The following is a 19,917-nucleotide window of genomic DNA, read 5'->3' on the forward strand; positions in this document are numbered from 1 at the left end:
CTTCGCAACAAGGATTCGTGCCATGGATGTCGACTCAGCGCTTGGCTGTGTGGCTTGACACAGACAATGCGACCATAGTTTCCTAATCGAGAGCTCGCTGAAACTTAAAGCAAGGCGGTGTGTAAAATAGACGCACCTGTGCCTGCTGTTGTAAATGCCAGTAACCTTGTGTAATGAGTTGGTGCAATGCTGGGCTAAATAAAAACTGGTTCACTGCCTCTGATTCTATCGGTTATCAACACGACATGACACAAGCTTGATCGAGGAGAAAGAGGTAGAGATGGGAAGTAATACTTTCTTACGGTACAGATTTTTCTGGTATATGCACTTTACTATTCATGTTTTTGGACAAGCTTTTACTTTCATTTATTACATTTCATACACAAATATCTGTATATTCTCATTTTTTTTAGCCCATTAACCTATTTCTTGTCATTGCTTCTTGAATCTACCATCAATTTGTATCATTTCCTGGCTCTCACACACCACATATGCATTGCCTATGAAGTGAACAATAAGCAGGGCAGAAGGCAACAGGAAGTATGGGGCGTACATGGAAGAGGGAGTCAGTGATGTAAACATGACTGAGAACAGAGACATTCCTGATCACCTGATCATCATCATCTTTGCACTGCTTGTGTTCTATATGGTGGTTGCTCGGCCTGGATCCATTCATTGGATAACAACATTTTAAATACTTTTGTATTAATATATTAATATGATGTAAGGTCCAGTTACCAATGTGACATGAAAACAGGTAGTAGTAATGACTACTTTTTACTGAAATACATGTTAGAGCCCAAACGTCTTTACTTTAACTTGAGTGAAATAGTATAGTCAGTACTTCAACTTTTACTCGAGTCTTTTATAACATAAGTATCTTACTTCTACTTAAGTGAAGGATGTGTGTACTTTTGCCATCTCTGGAAAGAGGCCATTTTTTCTAAAGCTTGCAGGGGTCAGACAGAGTTTAAGCCCAAATTCCTGAAGGAAATGAAAACTAAAGTGAAATCTTTGCATACGTAATAGTTTTGGACCTGAAACTCGGGGGAAAATCGTTTGCCATATCCTCCTTCTGTTTACCTGCCATGGTTTTACCGTCCTGTGTAATACTTCCTGGCTGCAGATGTACTGTATGTATGAGGAGGTTGTAAGCTATAGGTTTATGCATTGGACTTTGGATCCGAAGGTTGTGAGTTTTAATCCCAGCCACACCAAGCTGCCACTCCTGGGACTCTGAGCAAGGACCTCAATCCCTTCTGCTCAGTTGTTTGAATGAGGTCAATGTAAGTCGATCTGCCAAATTCCATAAATGTGAAGATTTGTGCATGAACTGTGCATTTAAACCTAGCCACTTGTAAAAAGCCCTAGTGATATAAAAGCGTAATTGCAGTTAACTGAGTCGCTTCCATCCCACTTTTTGTCATGTGTATATAATTAATAGTAATTACTGATTATTTTGCTAATGATTTGCTCACAGGTGTCAGATGAATATAAATTGCAAGCATTTAAAAGGCACATTTAATGATTCATTAGAATGATGGCTTGCTTGGAGACTTTGAGAAACCTCTTTGCTGAGAGTGACTCATCATTAGACTTCTTTTTTTTTTGCCCATTGCAATTGATGTCAGACTCTGCCCCACTTTTGGAGAGCTCAACGAAACCCTTCTACACCATTCCCAGGCATACTTAAGTCTCCAGGGTCTTTAGTTTCAATTCAGTGAGAAATTTGTGACAGGTCTGGCATTTCTCAACCAGCGATCAGCTGTATAATGACATGCCTTGCTTGTATTCAGTTCGCTCATGCTGCAGGACATTACGTTTTAGGGCATTTATAACTACAAAAGAAGATAAGGTATTGGTTAGTATTGCAGAGTTTTAAAAATATTATTGGGCACATTATTCCACACATAACTGTAATGTGAAATGTTAAAAAGCTTTTACTTTATTGAGAGGAGATCCCAATCATGGTTCCCAATCAGAGTTCAAATCCGAATTGTTACAACTATACATGATTAGGACAAAGGTCTTGGACAAAGTACACAAATCATGTACTTGAGTTAAAGTAAGTAGAATATTACTCCAATAAAAGTAAAAGTGCTCCCTGTGAACTTTCAATTGAGTAAAGGTACTCAAAGCATTCAAATGTACTTAAGTATCCAAATAATATGTTTTATAATGGCTATCATGTTCATATTATTAATTATGTTACAAGACTCTTCACTTAATCAACTCTTAAAAAGATTTTAATGTTACTCTTAGTGAACCAATCTATTAATAGAATGATATTAATGAGTCAAACACTGATCGATATCAAATAAAATATCATGAGCCCAAAATTTTCTTTTCAACTACTTACAAAAAAATCATGCAAATATGACTACGGATGTTGTGGCAAGTTAGAGTCTGAAGTTTCTTCCATCATTTATTTCTCCTAAAATGTTCTGATGTCTTTTGAACTGACACTGAACTGTATGTTGGTGATAAGTAGAAACCAACAAGCGCCAAACAAAACATGTTCAAAACAATCAGCTCTACCCTGATTGGTGGCCTGCTGAGTGCTTGACCAGTTTGTATCCACTCACAAATATAATAATAGAACGACTGATTTTGCATAAAGTAGTTGAGTAAAAGTAAGATATTCGAATTTGAAATGTAGTGAAGTTAAAGTAAAAATCTTCTCAAATGGAAATTCTTCAGTAAAATACAGATACACGAAAAAGCTACTTATGTAAAGGAACAAATTACATTTACTTCATTACTTTCCACCACTGGTAGGAGGCAATGAAGTAAAATTGACCATGATCTCTGGGTGAGAGAAATGGCATACACTCTCACCCTTCACACAGCAGCACTAGCCATTCGGAGGTATGTTTAAGTTCATGTATGTGGAAGAGGGTAGATAGCTCTGTGATACAGCATGAGCAGGAGTCTGTCTGGGTTCATATGTTTTATAATCAATGTAAATGTATAGGATTTACTACTGTCTACAGCATACAGCTTTGAGTACGAATGGGTGATAAAAAGCTAATTCTATTATGTATTTATCACTATGTACACTACTGGCACACAGAATGATAGCTTGTTCTATCCCATGCTCAGATATATGAGATCCCTGGTTTTCCGACATCTGACAGGACATGGTCACGGGTTCATGCGCTCGATTTGAGGGCAGATGCAATGGAATGTGGCAACCTGCTTAAAAACATTGGAAACACATTACCTTTCTGTCCTATTTTAAATAATGGGTTTAAGCCCATCATCTATAATTTCATTCCAATTATATTTGAGACACACCCAGTTCTCTTGGATGTATCGCAAACTCTTTGTGCCAAACCAGCAAAATTGCCCTGAATTAGTAGAGTAGCTGGCTAGCTAGCTGGTTGAAATGGATTTTCCTGCACAGGCACAGTTCTGGCACCCTTTAGCAAGGGATTAACTTTCTTCTTCATGGACAATTGGGTTTAACAGCATTTCCAGAGCAATTTAATATGCTGAAGAAAAACTCTGAACATTATAAACAGGCAGAATATACTACTGCACTGTGCAAGACAAGATTTCTAACCTTAAAATCGAATGTAACTAGAAAAAAAGGCTTGATCTAAAACTGCTAAATTGACTCTCTGGGGCATACCAAAAGGTTTAATGTGAAACCCTACAACACTGCTAGGACCACAATTTTGGGAGCAAAGAACCATTAACTATCCGAAGAATCCTGCAAAAGACTGTAGAATTAGTTTGTGGTTATCGAACCCTCTGCTTGTAAAAATCAACCATTGTCCTTGAAAATATACAATACAGTATCATGTACAGTATAACCAGCAACCTGTTATTTTGTCCTATAATTTAGTAAGTGTGTGTGTGTACAGTTGATTTTGTGGTGCTGGCAGGTCTTACTCACTATCTGTTCACTATTACAGTTTTTTTAGGAGCTCTCCTAATACTGTCTCCATGTGTCATATTTTATCTTACTTTTTTTCCTTCAAGTTCCTAGATATCGTTGCTGTTTCTCCTGACTTTTTGACTTGTGTGCCTTTCTGGATCAATGTGAAGAGGGTACTTAGACACCTTAGACACATTTGTATCCTAATAAAGATTCTTGGAAAAACCTAAATAATAATCTAATTGAATGAACATTTTATTGTCTTTGGCTAGAGTTTGTTTCCGACGCCGTCTCTGAGCTATATTAGGTTAATGAAATGGATGCTATTTTGTGGCTATATTGATTTTATTTGCAGATACGTTTACTGTGGGTTTTAGCTCTCTGCTTATGTCTATACTGGCCTGTTTTATCTCCTTGCACACTGGCGCATTTGTTGTCTCTCTGTCTATTATCGCTCTGTGTGGGCCGCCTGGCTCTTCTATAGCTCACAGAGGATAAATACGGTAGGTGAGGAAGATTGCCTTCCCTTGAGTCCTCGATCGCAGCACCCAAAACCTGGGTCACTTTTTAGTGAGGACATTTTTGTGTGTCTGAGTGTGTGTGTGTGTGTGTTTAAGAGTACAGACAGATGGTGGGGTACTTAAGGGAATTTTGGAGCAAGAGGTCATTGAGTAGACTTGTTTAGGCTGAGGGACGGTCCAGGGGAAAAGAAAGCAGGTGTGTGAAAGAGAAAGTAGCTTCATAGACATAAGATATACGGCGTATAAGATGGAGTTTTTAAAAGCGGTAGGTGCATGACACACTCACGCACACACACACATACTTTAATTTTGTTTCCATCCGCAGAGGTGGCTGAGCCTCTTCCTCTTAAGTTCTAGAGGGGTCTTAACCTCTCTCCTTACACACATACACATACATGCACACACAGCAGGCTGTTAATGCAGGCCTGTCAGTATAGAATTGACTGTCGCTGATAAAAGCAAGTGCCTTTAAAAGTCAGCAGTCGCATATTTGCTGTAAATTTATTCCAAGGCACCGTTTCTCTTAACTCTGTCTCTACCCCTATACAAGAAGTTGACTCTGTGATGCAGGATTCCCATTTCCAAATATGTTCCCTTCAAAAATGGCGAGAAAAACAACTATTGAGATTCCATAGTAATTCGTTAACCTTCTAAACCATCACAAATTGTTTATAAGAGTGTTGCTAGCCTATTTCGCTAATTCCCGACCCACTGTGAATTCAGTACAGTGAGTTCATTGTGCTTGAAAACTGCTGCCATGATTGAGGACTTGTGCTTTGAGCGTGTGTTGCTGCTAAGCTTTTTTGTGAGTAAAGTCTTTTGCGTGAGGCGGAATTTCCGCTCTGGCACGATCGGGCGGCTCTGGGATTGTTTTTGCCTCAGCACTGAATCCGTTCGAGGCGACCCATTGAGCAAAATGGGCTTCTGCATGAATTAATAAATGCAAATGTTTGTTTAGGCCGAAGGAGATCCGGTTGCTACGCAGGTGCTGTGGTGGATGAGTTGAGAAATCCGTTTTAAGCTGCATATTGCGGTTACCTGATGACATTTAACGATTAAAAAGACTGAAGAACGGCACCCGATTTGGCCAAGTGAATCAGATTAATACTTCAACTCAAGCCTTTCTTCACCATGACCAGAGGAGCTTTATAATACTGTATTTATTGCTTCGGAGTAAATACGTATGCGTATTTTTATGTAGTGCTGATATCAGGTTGAAGCCACTTGCACAGACAATTGATTTTCCGTGTCCTTGAATCGTGTTGGGAATCATTTTACAATTTATATTCCATATACTGTCTGGCAATAAAGTTCCATGATGCTGTCACAGATTTACTGCATTATCTCTAACTCCATACTTGCAATTCCTGTTTTTTGTCCAATTTTTAGCACTTACAGGTTTTAATGCAACTTGCATATTAGATTGAATTTAATTCTTATGAGATTGTAAATCAAAAGCTGTGCCCAGTGGCACAGACCCATAGCTGCTAAAGCCTATTTGTTTAATACAGTGATCCTCAACCTTGTTTCTGCACCTACATTCCTGCAAAGTTTATTTCTGTCACTCTGTAATCACACCTAATCCGGCGAATTAACCTGATAGACTGGATTAAATGGAATAGGAATTGCACTAAGCTTGAACTTCAGCATTGTCAGTGGCTATCGGCTTGAAGATACTAAGAAAAGTATTGGTCAGATGATTCCCAAGATATTATTTTATTCGTTACATCCAATATCTAGTAAGATTTTCTTTTCTTGAACTCGTTCAAAAGTTGTCTTATCAGTTATCTAAGCCTAAACTTACACTTACTAGTACACAATGTACTCTATAAATTTGTTGCCCTACATGTCAAGTGAAACCACCTTAAACCATCAATGAACAGCTATACCTTGTTTTATGTCTTTTTATAGGTTTGAAAACTCTTAGTAATATATTGTTAGTGATATGGTAGTGTATATGGCACTGGAATGCATTAGATGAAGCAGTAATAGTGAGATTTTAAAAGTGTATTTGTTGACTATTTGTGTTCATTGTCCATTGTCCTCTGAAACTTAATTATTGTTTTTGACCAAAGAACAGTGCTCTGAGATTTCCAGTTCATTGGTGCTCATGGGGGTGTTTATCTATTCAGTGGTATTCCAGTAAAGGTCCCGTGAATAATTTGGTAGGGAAAGACTGAGAGATGATGCTAAAGATGTGCGACAAGTCAGTATAACATTATCCCTACTGGGTTCTTTTTGATAAAATGGGCAATGTAAAATGTACCAAGCAACTTGTATGTGTGAAAATGTTTGTAATACTGTTTCAGTATAAAGGGTTTGGTTAGCAAAACCAGATGTGTTTGCACAGAGAAGCATGCGCTATACCCGTGCAAACTATTAATGTGACTCTAATGGTTTGCTTTGTTCTACAGGCAGAATCAAGTCATTCTCAGAGTGCATACTTCTTGCCTGAGTTTGCTCTCTCACCCCAAGGAAGCTTTCTGGAGGACACAACAGGAGAGCAGTATCTCACATATCGCTATGATGATCAGGTAAGCATTAGGGATGTGAACTGTAATCTTTCCTTTACACACATTTCACTTAGCTTAGAGGGGAATATGGTACATTGTACGGTAATTAAAAATGTTTCGGCAAGATCCAAAATGCACAGTAGATTACTTTCTTTAGAAAACCCTGATGCAGGTATTTAATGGCTTGTTCTGAAACTATGTAGGAAAAAGCTACTGATAACATTAAAAAAAAATTCTGACATTATCTGCAGAGGATTGTTTCTACCACAGAGGGTTTTTTTATTTTGGTTTCATTTGTTTTTGGCACATCATTGTTTTAACAGTGGGACTATGCTAATACTAAAGGCATCTAGTGATAACAACTGTGGACCATTAAAATATGCACTGTATTTGTAGATCGTCGGACTGGATACGCAATATTGGCTTGGGCAAAAGAGAAGTAGGAAGTATTAGCCTTTTCACATAAAGTATTTTGTCTGTTAGATAAGTTCAGCAAAATATTGTATGCAACACTGTTATACCAACTGCTGATGCTCAATTAGCAGCAAATCTAATTAGCCATCTTGGTTTTATGTGTTCTCAGGTAAATGCAGCTGATATTTTTTTCCTATGCTAGCAAATTATAAAAGCGTTTGAAGTAAATTAGGCACATTAAAACAGTTTTTGAAACAGTTCGTTATTTCAGATGTTTTATGGATAACTGTAGTGAAAACATGTATATCTGCAGTTACTAATGCAATTATTTGATCATCCAATGAATGCAGCCTAATGCATAAAATCACAGAAAGAAGTCAAGAGCTGCATGTAATTTTGACATTCTTCTTCTTCTTCTTCTTCTTGAATGTTGGCATAATTGGCGTAACTATTGGTTGTGATTACCTGTGACACTTGTCCTTCTTGTTCCTGCTTGTTTTTTAGTTTTTTTTTTACCAAAATAAACCAGTAATGCTGTGTAGAGGTCAACTGATAGTGGATTTTACTGTTACCGATAGCTAGGTTGAACCGTACTTGCCAATAACCAATTAATCAACCAAAAGTTTTCAAAATGAATACTGGATTTAAAAAAACAAACATAACACTCCATGTAAAACAATACTGAACTTGATTACACACACACAAAAACAGTACTGAATCATGAAAATGTGCTAAATGTAATAAATATGAATATATATTAATTATATTAATAAATATTGAGGAAAATAAAAGATATGCATTCAAAATGAAAAACAAAGTAAACAGTCCCAAATGAAGAAAAAAGTCACTTAAAATAAACAGCACATGAAATCAGTGATTTGACTCTAGGGGCCGCTCTCGTGCTGTATAGCGCAACCCAGAAAAACTATCTGTATGGATTTTTAGTTACAGCAGTCACTTATCGGTGCCGATTAATCTGCAAAACTGATGAATTAGTCGATCTCTAATATTCAGTGTAATTGAATTTACAGTTATAGATGTAACCATGAAATAATGTGAACGCCATCTGTTATTAATGCTTAATGCAAAGCCGAATAAAATCTCCAGCACATAGCATTAAGATTGTATAATTTCTTCAGTCTATTAGGCAAGTCCAGATATGCCAGACTTTTCTGGCTGTTAAACGCCTCTGTCGTGATGACTATTAATGTAGGGATTCTGTGTGCCCCTGCCGTGGCTGTTTTGGGGTCTGTTATGGAAACCTTGCTTCGCTTCATTCCCATATTGGACCTTGTTCCCAGCACAGTTGTTGGAGGGATCTGCATGTGCTGAGAGCCTGTCAAGGGTTGATTTAGGGTGAGCATATAATGAATTGAGCTTTGAGTGAGTTGTTGCTAGAGAGAGTTGGTGGCATGATGACGATGCTAAGGTAGTCTGCCTACTGTTATGACAAATATGCCAGAACTCAATTTGACAATCTCATGGTGTGTGAGTGTGTTTAACTTATAGTACTTGACAATGTGAATTTGCAAAGTATCTCTGAGCTGTGTCTGCTGACGGAGGGCCTGCTTTGTAACTAATACTTCCATTTATCTATCCTGCAGTGACAAATTCTATTACTATTTCTGTAAGTGCTTTCAGTGTTCACATAGCACCAAAACAGGGAAATAAATGTGCTGTCTTCTGTGTAATGTCTGCTTGTCCATCCTCTGACGATGGTCCCAGACTGAAAAAATCTAATTAATCTTGGCTTATTAGATACCTGCTGGTCCACATGACAATTACAAAAAATCGAAAACCTAGGACCTTGCAGTTACTTTGATTCACATCGAAACACAGCAAATATTTAATAGCCATTTGTAAAAATAAAAATGATAAAAACATCACTGGCAATGTTTAGTTTACATGCCAGTAAAGGGAATGCTTATCTTCCCCATACATACCCATGTGGGGCCACTTCATTTACAAATGGGGTCACTAGAGGAACTTTCCTTTCATTCATTTATTTTTCAAATGGATATCAGAATTATTCACAAGTGTTACTGGGAATCACATTTATACCTGCCACAATTTATTTAACATAGTTTCATCTGATATGTTTCATTAGTGTTGGAATTATGCAATAAAAATGGGCACGTTTTCCTGTTTATCTAACCCCCAAACACTACTGTTCCTCAAATTTAGACTTCAGACCTACTGAAAGGTCTATTTTGTGTACAAATTCTGGATTTTCTAGATTAGTTAGTAGTTTGGAATATTAGGCAACAGATTATTGGAAACACATATCTTAATAAGGGTCAGAACCAAGACAGATTATTTTTTGTCAGTTTAACTTTGTTGTGTGTCATTTAGAATCATTGAAAACCTCTGATCTGGTATTTAGTGAATATCGCTTTTAACTTCAGGCACAAGATTACACAGTGTGTATGTGAACATGCGAATGATGTTTGCACTACTGCTATTTCTACATGCATAAAATATTATGTATCAAGTTCACATGAAAATCTTTTGCAGATTATACCAACAAGACTTTTTACTCGACTGATAGCCAGTGCAAGGAAGATTGCTTTATAAATGAAGATTAGCATTATAAATGCACAAATGTAACTGTAGAAATAATGATAAATATGGACATATCATGTTTGGAAGCCAAGCTTTGGGGTCACAAAAATTGCAATGATGAATAACTCAAATAGCTTTGCGTACATTTGCTTGGTTAATCTACATGTATCATTGCTTGTAATTTATCAACAACAACAACAATAATAATAATAATAATAATAATAATAATAATAATCTTTATTTTATATAGCACCTTTAAAAGTTACATCTTAAAGTACTTTTCAAGCATATAAATAGGAAATAAAAACATGAAAATATAATAAATAAACAAATAAACAGACAAACAAACAAATAAACAAATAAACAAATAAGAAGAAAAAGCCCGATCACTCATATAAATGACTAGAAGAAACAATCGCAATCTTAACATTTTTCTCGCAATAACAATAATAACAATAATTATTATAATAATAATAATATTCAATGTTTCAAGCATTGATTCATATATTATCCACATTATAATCCATGCTATATTATCCAAAATATAGTTAATAACCATAAAGCTAAGCAAACACCAATGTTTATACAACACCATTACAATACATGAGTGTAAGCCATGTAAATGTAGAACACACATGATGTTGATGATAGGAAGGTACTATAGGCCAGTTCCCACATGTTTCACAGCTCCCACAACACCCCCCACCTTCCCCTAAAAAGTCTCAGAGACCAGTCTTGGAGTTTTTCCTCAAACACATCAAATTGTCCCTGGCATTTTAAATTCACTTGGTCCATAGGACAGTGACTGTCGGAAAAATCCACCAATTTTACAAGAGCATAACCATTGACAGGAGGTCAAATGAGTCTCTTTCTCAGCATATCTCATGTGTCAGGAATGTCAAAATGGTCATCACATCTCTAAAGTGTCATATTTCCTATGACAAGTTGCATGGTTTTATAGCAGCAATAATAAGATTGACAGCAAAAACAAGCTCCATATATAAACCGCAGGGGCTTAAACTAATAGATAAAGCATATGTTGGCCTCGGACACCTACTCTGCCAGTCTCTTCATGCACCATGAGACACATAAGCATACGATAGGGTATTCAGAGTAGTCCAGCTCCCACAGACTTCTTCATAGTGTGTCTAACACGGTCTACTGCCTGCTCTGCATTTTTGATCCTAGCCAGCTGTGCCTTCTTGGCTCTTTCTATTACACTCGCGCCAGTGTTTCCATATAATGCGAGCAGTGGATAACGTTGAAACGGATTATGAGGCAGAAGGAAAAAAACAGAGTGTAGGCAGGGTACGTTTTTGGGAGCAGGGAGTGTGCTTATTAATTTTGGTGGATTGTTGGAGGGGAAGTTGTGGTTGTGAGCTGATGGGTAATGTGGACAAGTGACAATCCGAGGTGGTGCATAGCACGAGAAGGATAATACCAGGCACAGGCTTGGCTTCTGTGGTTTGTGGCATGATGACAGTGGGTATTTATAAAAAGAGCGGTTAAAGGATCCTGAACTGGCAGGTTTAGTTGTGCTGGGCTCCGTCAGTGACATTTTGATGTATTGCGGCGGAGAATAAAATAAGTCAGCGTAAAGGGAACCAAGTAATGTATAGCTCAGTTTTGAGGGCTAGCTTGCACCGTGTCACTGAGGACCCATGAATAGGCAGAAAACTGGTACTTAATCATCGACAATGAGCTGTAATGTTGAAAGAATAATTCTCTTTGGCTCATAGTATAGTGAAGAGTGATCTACTGAGACATTATCAATGGCTTCAATGCTGTGGGTGAAATTGCTTGCAACCAGTGTCATATTTGAATCTTCATACATATTTGATATTTATTTGCAGTTATATGTTTGATGGTGCCAAACATCTACTGGCAAAAGCCACACTCCACTTGTGTTGTTATATCTGTTTATTAACTCTATTACCCTTGTGATGTTTGCATTTTATTTTATTTTAATTTTACTTGTATTGTAGTTTTACAGAAATAAATAGATTAATAATATATATTTTTTCAGTCATAAATTTGGTGTATCCGTATAAGTTTAGCCCTAATCAGCAATGCCAGTGGCGACAAAGTCAAGGAAAAATTCCCTGAGACGATGCAAGAAAGAAAGCTGTAGAGCAACCAGACTCAAAAAGAAAATCCATCCTCATCTGAGTGGCACCAAATGCTCATCAATTATTCCCTGCTGGACACATAATAAAAAAATATTCACGGCAATTTTAATCCTAAGCAGTGATGGACGAAGTACACAAACCATGTTCTTGAGTTAAAGTAGATAAACACTAGGTAAAATATTACTCCAATAAAAGTAAAAGTGCTTCATTTGATCTTTTACTTGAGTAAAAGTACAGAAGTATTTGCCATTAAATCTGCTTAAGTATCCGCAGTACAATGATTTATTATGGCTATAATGTCCTATTTTTATTTTACTTAATAACTCAGTTTATGTGAAAACACTGATTGATATCTATTAAAACGATCATGAGCCCAAAACCTTCTTTTTAACTACTGAAAAAAATTGCTCAAATAAGAACAAGATAGAGTCAGGAGTTTCTTCCATCATTTATTACTCAACAATTATTATGTTCTGCTTGCTTTTGAACTGACGCTTGAACTGTATGTTGGTGATAAGTAGATATCAAGTTTAAAACAGAGCTTGAGCTCTACCCTGATCGGTGGCCTGCTGTGTGCTTGAACAGTTTTTATCCACTTATAAATAAAAAGGAACGACTGATTTCGCAAAATGTAGTTGAGTAAAAAGTACGATATTTGTATTTGAAATGTAGTGAAGTTAAAGTAAAAGTCTCCCTAAATAGAAATGCTTCAGTAAAGTAGAGATACGTGAGAAAGCTACTTAAGTACAGTAACGAATTACATTTACTTTGTTACTGTCCACCACTGGTCCTATGTAATTGTGGCAAACTGATTGACATTTTTTAGCATTTTTTTGTGAAATTTAAAATACAGCAAAATTAGGCAAATAATTCATGAATACATTACAAAAAAAATCTGTTATACATGATGTTATCAATATTCGGATAAATATGTAACAGTTCTGTTCCATTTTATTCTACACATGATGCTGTCATTGATCGTGTCTTCTTGAGGACTGATGTCTCACCTCTTTTACGAAAGAAATACTGCAAGAAACAAAAGTTCTGTTGTAAACAATTTTATTGACTATGTGACAGGCTTTATTGGGAATCGAAAATTATAAGTAGCAAAAGTTGTTTGCTTTTAATATAAGAATTAGGTTTCACAATTTAAATTAATTATTCTTTTTCAATTACATTGATGACTTCAATGATAATTTTGTAAAAACTGTAATGACAATTTATTTAACTAAAACTAAAAAGAATGCCACTGTATAACACAAGGAGGTGGGTTTCTATTTTAGTTTTGTACGTTGCCTTTCTCTACATAAAGATGAGGCCCTGTGCCTAGGAGCTGAAAAAATATTAAAGCTGGACACACAACTTTCCACTTGACTCTGCTCTCCAAGTAAGGAATAGTGCTGTTTTGGGTTATCCTTCTCTTTTTTTTTCTTTTTGGTGGGTCAGACACTCATTCACCCTGAAAATCCCCTCATGGCATAAACAGAAGTGCAATTTGAAGTTTTCCTTTTAGATCTGCTAATATTTAATGTAGTCTGCTACTCTTTTAATGCCTATAATGCTTTCTTCAGTACTAATAGGAATGCTGATGCAGCAAAGCAATAGTTTCATCAATTCTATAGATGATATAGTAAAATGTGCATGCATGGAGAGTTGATATAATTGGACTAAACAGCACTAAAGATTCCTGTCTATTATAGATTTCTTTTTAATCTCTTCGCATTATTTGCTGCTCAGGTCCTAAAGTGGATTTTATTTGGATTTTTGTTGAACTGTGCACAACCAGAATGAAAAATTTGGTAAATTCTCCTCTAAATTTTTGTTAGCAAAATGTCTTGGATAAGAAGGTTGCTTTTTTTGATTACTTGATGTTTATCAATCAAGTTTTTCTCTCTTATACTGGCAAAGCTGGTACGTGGTGATGTTCTTTTGGACTGGGAGAACTCATATTCAGTAACGTCTGTAAAGAATCGCTAAGCTTGCGTTTGTATGTGTGAGGTTTGTGATGTGAAGTGCAGAGTCTAATTGTCTCCAATTAAAATTTTCTTCATTCTCAGACACTTCTTAAGAGGTACTTTATCCCATCAGCTGCCAGCTTATGTTCACTCTGCCCTCTTCTGCCATGAGTCCTTGATCTATTTTTAATGCACTGTTTCCATGTATCTTCTCTGGGCTCCTGACTCACCAGTTAAGCTCCTGGAGAGGATGTATCTGTCCACTTTAAGAAATTATTATTATTTCACAAATGCTGGCCAGTGAATTCTGAAATAATAAAAAGTATGACATTATAAGATGCTTGTTATTAAAAGCACATTACTAACTGGGATATACAAAAAGGCAGGAAATGAGAACATTTTTGTGTTGATAAATGGAAAATACATAAAGACCTATTAAAATGAATGATTTTCTTATTATTATTTTTGTCATAGTTTTTCTGCTGTTTTTAATTAAAATCCACTGGTCCTTGGGTTACAAATTTCAGAAGTTCAAAACCTAAACAGAGTGAAGTTTTAGATAATCATCAGCTTATAGCCAGGAAAATTCCTGCATTTGTAGCCATATCAGTGAGTTTTCTTCTATGCTTTTACCTAATTTTAATGAGAGAAACGACATAACTGTGATTTAGGTGGTGCCATGTAAACAGAGTAATTGGGGGAGGCTCTGATGTGCTGATTATTTGCTGAAAACGCAAAGTCATACATTTTAAATGTAACAAGTCTCTCAGCTAAAATCTTTTCTGTAGGCTCATTCTGAGATGTTGATATACTCCACACTATTTTGTTTGAGGCATATCACACATTAATAAATAGTATGATAATCATATTCTTCTTTCATATTTTTCTTTCAACCTTAGCATCAGGACGCACAGGTGAGCAGGTGGAATTTGAATTTAATGCAAATAAATAAGATTCTCGTTTGTCTTGGATCACTGCCCCATAATGTTTCAGTACTTAGCTGCAATACATGGTGAGATTAATAATAAGTTAGAAATTTTTTGCATTGTGACCTCATTGACATGATATTAGGTGACATTTCTGATGACTAGCGTGTTGAGTCGTAATTTTTAGTGTGAGAGATTTCCATTACTTGCTACATTAACCTGATTGTTCCAGTCAGAAATCAACAGGCAAATGTTGTATGACGTATGTTTAGTCTTTGGGTAATCAGAAAAGGTCAGTTCCATTTTATTTAAATGGTAAACAGTAGAAACAGTCAAATGAACATCATCTAGCTGGTTTTATCTCACTGAACTTTCCATGCCATTCAACATCTCTTCGCAACACACATACACACACAACATGTTATTTTGCTTCCTCTGTGTCTGCTGAGAACTTCCACCTGCCCCAGAGAAACAGCTTGAAAGCTGCAAAATGGGGCCCTATTATAAAATTCCCCACTCTACTTCACATTTCAAACACACTTTTCTCTGGAGGCAGGACTAGTTTCACCCTCTCTCAGCTGGCCTGGATCGGTGCACGCGTTAGTGGCCGGCGTGACAGAGCCCAGATGTACAAATTGCCATGTGCACTCCCTGAATCCTGCTAATATAAAACTGATCAAGTGTGACATGTGGTTTTACCACATGGTCCTTTCTGGACCGATGCCCATTCAGGTTCCAGAAAACTAAAAAGGAGGAGACGGCTTGAGGGGTCTTTAGTGAGCAACATCTGGAATGGCCGTGAGTGCTAGTGAAATGTGCAGAGAAATCACTATTTTTACACATACACACAGACATAAAAAAATAACATCCTTTTCATGTTAAAAATATAGACACGCCAAACCACATTTTTTTTTTGATTTATTGATCTTATGTATACATATTTTTCTAGGCTAAAGAACTAAAAGATTTTTTACCAATGTTTCTATAAAGCTGATTTTGTTCATCTTTACAAATGTTGTTTTTATTAACGGCAAATACATGTAATATGCAGAGGACATGCACGTTACAGCTGATTTGCATTTACCCACAAAACTCCTTTAAAGGTGAATGCACATTTTAGCTAAAGGCACATTTTAGTTATTTTAAATCATGTCTGCAGCATTTAAAAAAAAATCATCTCACAGCCGCTTTACAGACTGATTTATTGATAGCATTTTTTTTTTTTTTTTACAATTTGAATAGAATTGTATTAAAAGAAAACAAACACATGCATCTATGACACACAAACTGCCCATCACTTTTCTAAGCCTTGTTTCAGACAACTGAGAAAGAGCAAGTGATCTGAACAATAAACCTATTCAAACCAATGCATTTGTCATTAATAAAGAATAATAATTTTCAGAATTAGTTCAATCCACAGTCAGTTGCATAAACGATAAGATTTAAAGGAAATAGTAATGTAATAAAATAATATACTGAATAATATAAAAAGTTTAATGACGCATATTTTCTGTGTTTAATCTGCTAATATGATGCATGGTGTTGTATGAAGAGTCAAGCTAGTCAGCTCGTCTAATTATTTAATCTATATAAAATCATCTATATACCACACGTTTAGGCACATTGCATATATAGAAAAATAAGCATACATAAACAAGAAGGTAGGTGTTGCTTTGAGTTCATATATAGTAATGTTCAAGTAGAGAAAAGGAAGACAATGGCGGTTATATAAAGGTACATGCAGATATTTTTTTATACATCATACTATAGCTGCTCATTTTAAATATTATTTAAAATGTCAATAACCCTAACAGCTAATCTTGGGTCATCTAGCTAGCAAAAGGTAACCTATATGGACAATTTGGGACACCTGACTTATTCTGCCATATGTGCCTCTTTATCAAACTGTTACCACAAAGTTGGAGGCAAACAACTGTAGCTGTAGCATTACGGTTTCAGCAAATAATAATAATTATAAATATTTTTATTTAATTAATAATAATTATAACAGCAAATGGGGACCTAATGTGAAATTGGATGTTTAAAAAGCACATACGAATCTTATAGTCGGGTGGCCACAAACATTTGTCTATAAAGTGTAGCTTCATAAAGGTAACTTTGAGACCTGCTTGCCGCATGTAAAGTCTTCTGAATGGAACATTACTCTGCCTTAGCAGACACAATGTAATCTTATATAACTTTCATCTGACCTCCCTGCACATGTTAAACACATTTGGCCCGATCTCAGCACATCATGCCTACCACATTATGTATTATTTAGCAATGGTATAATTATTGAACTCATTGCACTCGACAGTGGGGTTGTATTGGGCCATTGCACGCTGTTACTCTTTGTCTAAATTTCAATTCATTTAATTATCCACAGTGATTACTATGGCCTGAACAGGAAGAGTGTGTCCCAATCTTGTACATGCACATAACCATATTTTTTAAACATATCCAGGCCGAGATTGTGTAAGACATTCTTGCTCCTCATAACAAATACATCGCGATCTTTCAAATGTGTTCAGTTCAACAGTATTTGACAATGTCAAAGGTGGATGCAAGAATATTTATGCATAAGGATCAGTTTGTAACGTGTAGGCCGATGCAGGCGGGAAATTATCACGTAAACATAGGATGTTCTTGATTAACGGCAATCCAAAAGAATTGTCACCATGGTACCAGGTAAAGGTCAATACATATGTAGGGAAAAGACAAAGAAACACAGAAAACAGGATTCCAGAAATGCATGATTACAGTCAGTTTGACTAAAAATAAGACAAAGTAACAGGACAGAACTGTTAAGGTAGAGGTAAAAAAACAAGTGTGGGAACAGAGGAAGAGACAGGCTGGAATTGTGGGTTGTTTTCATAACCATCTCTGAAACTAATGGAACAGTAGTGCTGCTAGTTACATATATATATATATATATTGCTAGTTATATAAATGTTTTTTAGGTTTTCTTGCTGATTTTACTGATTTTGTTTTTTAAGCTGGTTGTTGGCGTTTAGGTTTTACATTAAATAACAAATTAAGTTTTTTTTTTTAAACTTTCAAAACAAAATTAGTTTAAATACATTGCTGGATATCTATTTGTCTAGTAGTCTGTCTAAACAGTCCCTTTTTCCACAATATTATTTTTCCACAATAATGTACTTTGACACTTCAGCAATCAAAGGGTGATCTCAACAGGGTGTCCCAAAAGTCTCCATACATCATTGGAATGATCACATCTCTCTCAATTTTGGCTTCCATTTTGGCAACAGTGTCCTGGTGTGCATTGCAACAGCCTCTTGAACCACCTGGGAGAATGATTTACAAACATTCTTCTTTGACAAATGCATTCTTAAAAGCTATCTAGGCTAATATTTTTTATGAAGATTAATGGACACCTTGTAATAAACCTTGTAAAATATTTTATCATAATAACAAGAAAATCTATTCAATTTCTATATTATATCCGTTCAAGTTGCTGGTAAGCTATGTATTATAACAAAATTCAGCCTTATTGATACATATTCAGGTACTGATCATCACCTCATTGATGGGCCTTGATATGAATCTGTAACCAAACCTGCAAACATTAAGGTTTCACTACTGCTTTAAAAACAGTACATGTAAACAAATTTCAGTTCAATTCCTACAAAAAAAAAATGGCGAAATGACATGAGGGTGAAGGAAAATCTTTTGAAATAATGGTGAAAACATCATCTGCGTGATTTTATGATTTTGCCAGGGCATCTGTTATATTGCAAGTACATATTGTCATGTCAGTGCCAGATTCAGCCTTGAACTGCATTTCCTGTAATCCACCCCAGCATGGCTGTTCTGGATTCCATTTTCCATCATCCACAACCTCTGCTGAATGTTTACATTCACATGATTACTGATCACTAATACCTCGACTCCGTCCACACAAACACCCACACACATAACCTGGCATAACCTCTTGTAATAAAGATTGCTTCACTTGCCATTTGACAAATATTTTCATGTCTCCACTTTGGGATAAATCGGGCAAGACAAAAATGCAGAAACTTTTACAGAAGTCACACATGGTGATATTTTCCCGTACAGCTTTATTTTTGCGATGGAATATTCTGTAATTAATTAATTAAGCTGCATAGCTTCTTGTGTGTAACTCAGGATTACTAATGAACTGTTCATAAATTAAAAAATTTTATAGTCAGCATTTATTTGCCATGAATTCTGATTATCAGAAGATGTGAAACTTTAAAACTGTAGCTTTAGCTAAAATACTGTTCTCCTTAAAGTGGACCTGTAACACAGTTTTTGCCAATCTCATGTTAATCTAAAGTACCTACAGAGTAGTTTTGCATCCTGAAGAGTCGTTAGTTTTATTAGATTTACTCTATAAAAGAAAGATACAGCTTTACGCTTCTTTCCGAAAACAGCTCCTAGAGGCGTACAATGGGCGGAGCTAAAGAGTCGTGAGCAGTTTTAATGTAACGATCGTCTGTGAGATGCGACATCGGTTTAAATGAAACAGGAACGAAAAACCTTATAGACTTTCCATACGGAAATCTGATATATGGAAAGATATATGCAAAGCACATATATTGCATTAATGTTCATGTTTGGATTTCACAGATATAGAAATATAGTAAAATGAATGTCGAGATGACAAATCATACACACATAATTTGCTTAAATATGGTGAATATAGTCGATCTTATATAGTTTTATTAAAACATCCTATAAACTTTTACATTTAGAGAACACTCGTTTGTGTGAGTATTGGCCTATTAGCAAAGTAAAATGTACTTTGAGATGACAAAGCTGTTTAAAAGAACCTAAACACATAACACATCTGTAAAACATGATGCACGTAGTAAGTTGACAGAACATCTTATTGTGATCAAAGTTACTCAACTTGTATTCAATTTTTTATATGGAAGGCAGGAAATATTTCATTTGCCCAAAACTATAGTCACAGCAAAACTGAGATAAATCTAACACGACAGATCAAGACCGATTAAATCATAAAAAC

The 19,917-nt window shown here is 35.9% G+C and overlaps 1 protein-coding gene across 2 annotated transcripts in view; it reads left to right on the plus strand.

Annotated features, from left to right (window-relative positions):
* The window catches only part of adamtsl3 (ADAMTS-like 3), a 200,041-nt gene that overhangs the window by 20,144 nt on the left and 159,980 nt on the right, over nucleotides 1-19,917 (plus strand). For both annotated transcript variants that reach the window (XM_046857561.1, XM_046857562.1), the window contains exon 3: nucleotides 6,819-6,938. In XM_046857561.1, coding sequence (XP_046713517.1) covers nucleotides 6,819-6,938 — 120 coding nt within the window. The remainder of the gene's footprint in view (nucleotides 1-6,818; nucleotides 6,939-19,917) is intronic.

Source organism: Silurus meridionalis, chromosome 9, assembly GCF_014805685.1.
Source record: "Silurus meridionalis isolate SWU-2019-XX chromosome 9, ASM1480568v1, whole genome shotgun sequence".
Taxonomy (NCBI): Eukaryota; Metazoa; Chordata; class Actinopteri; order Siluriformes; family Siluridae; genus Silurus; species Silurus meridionalis.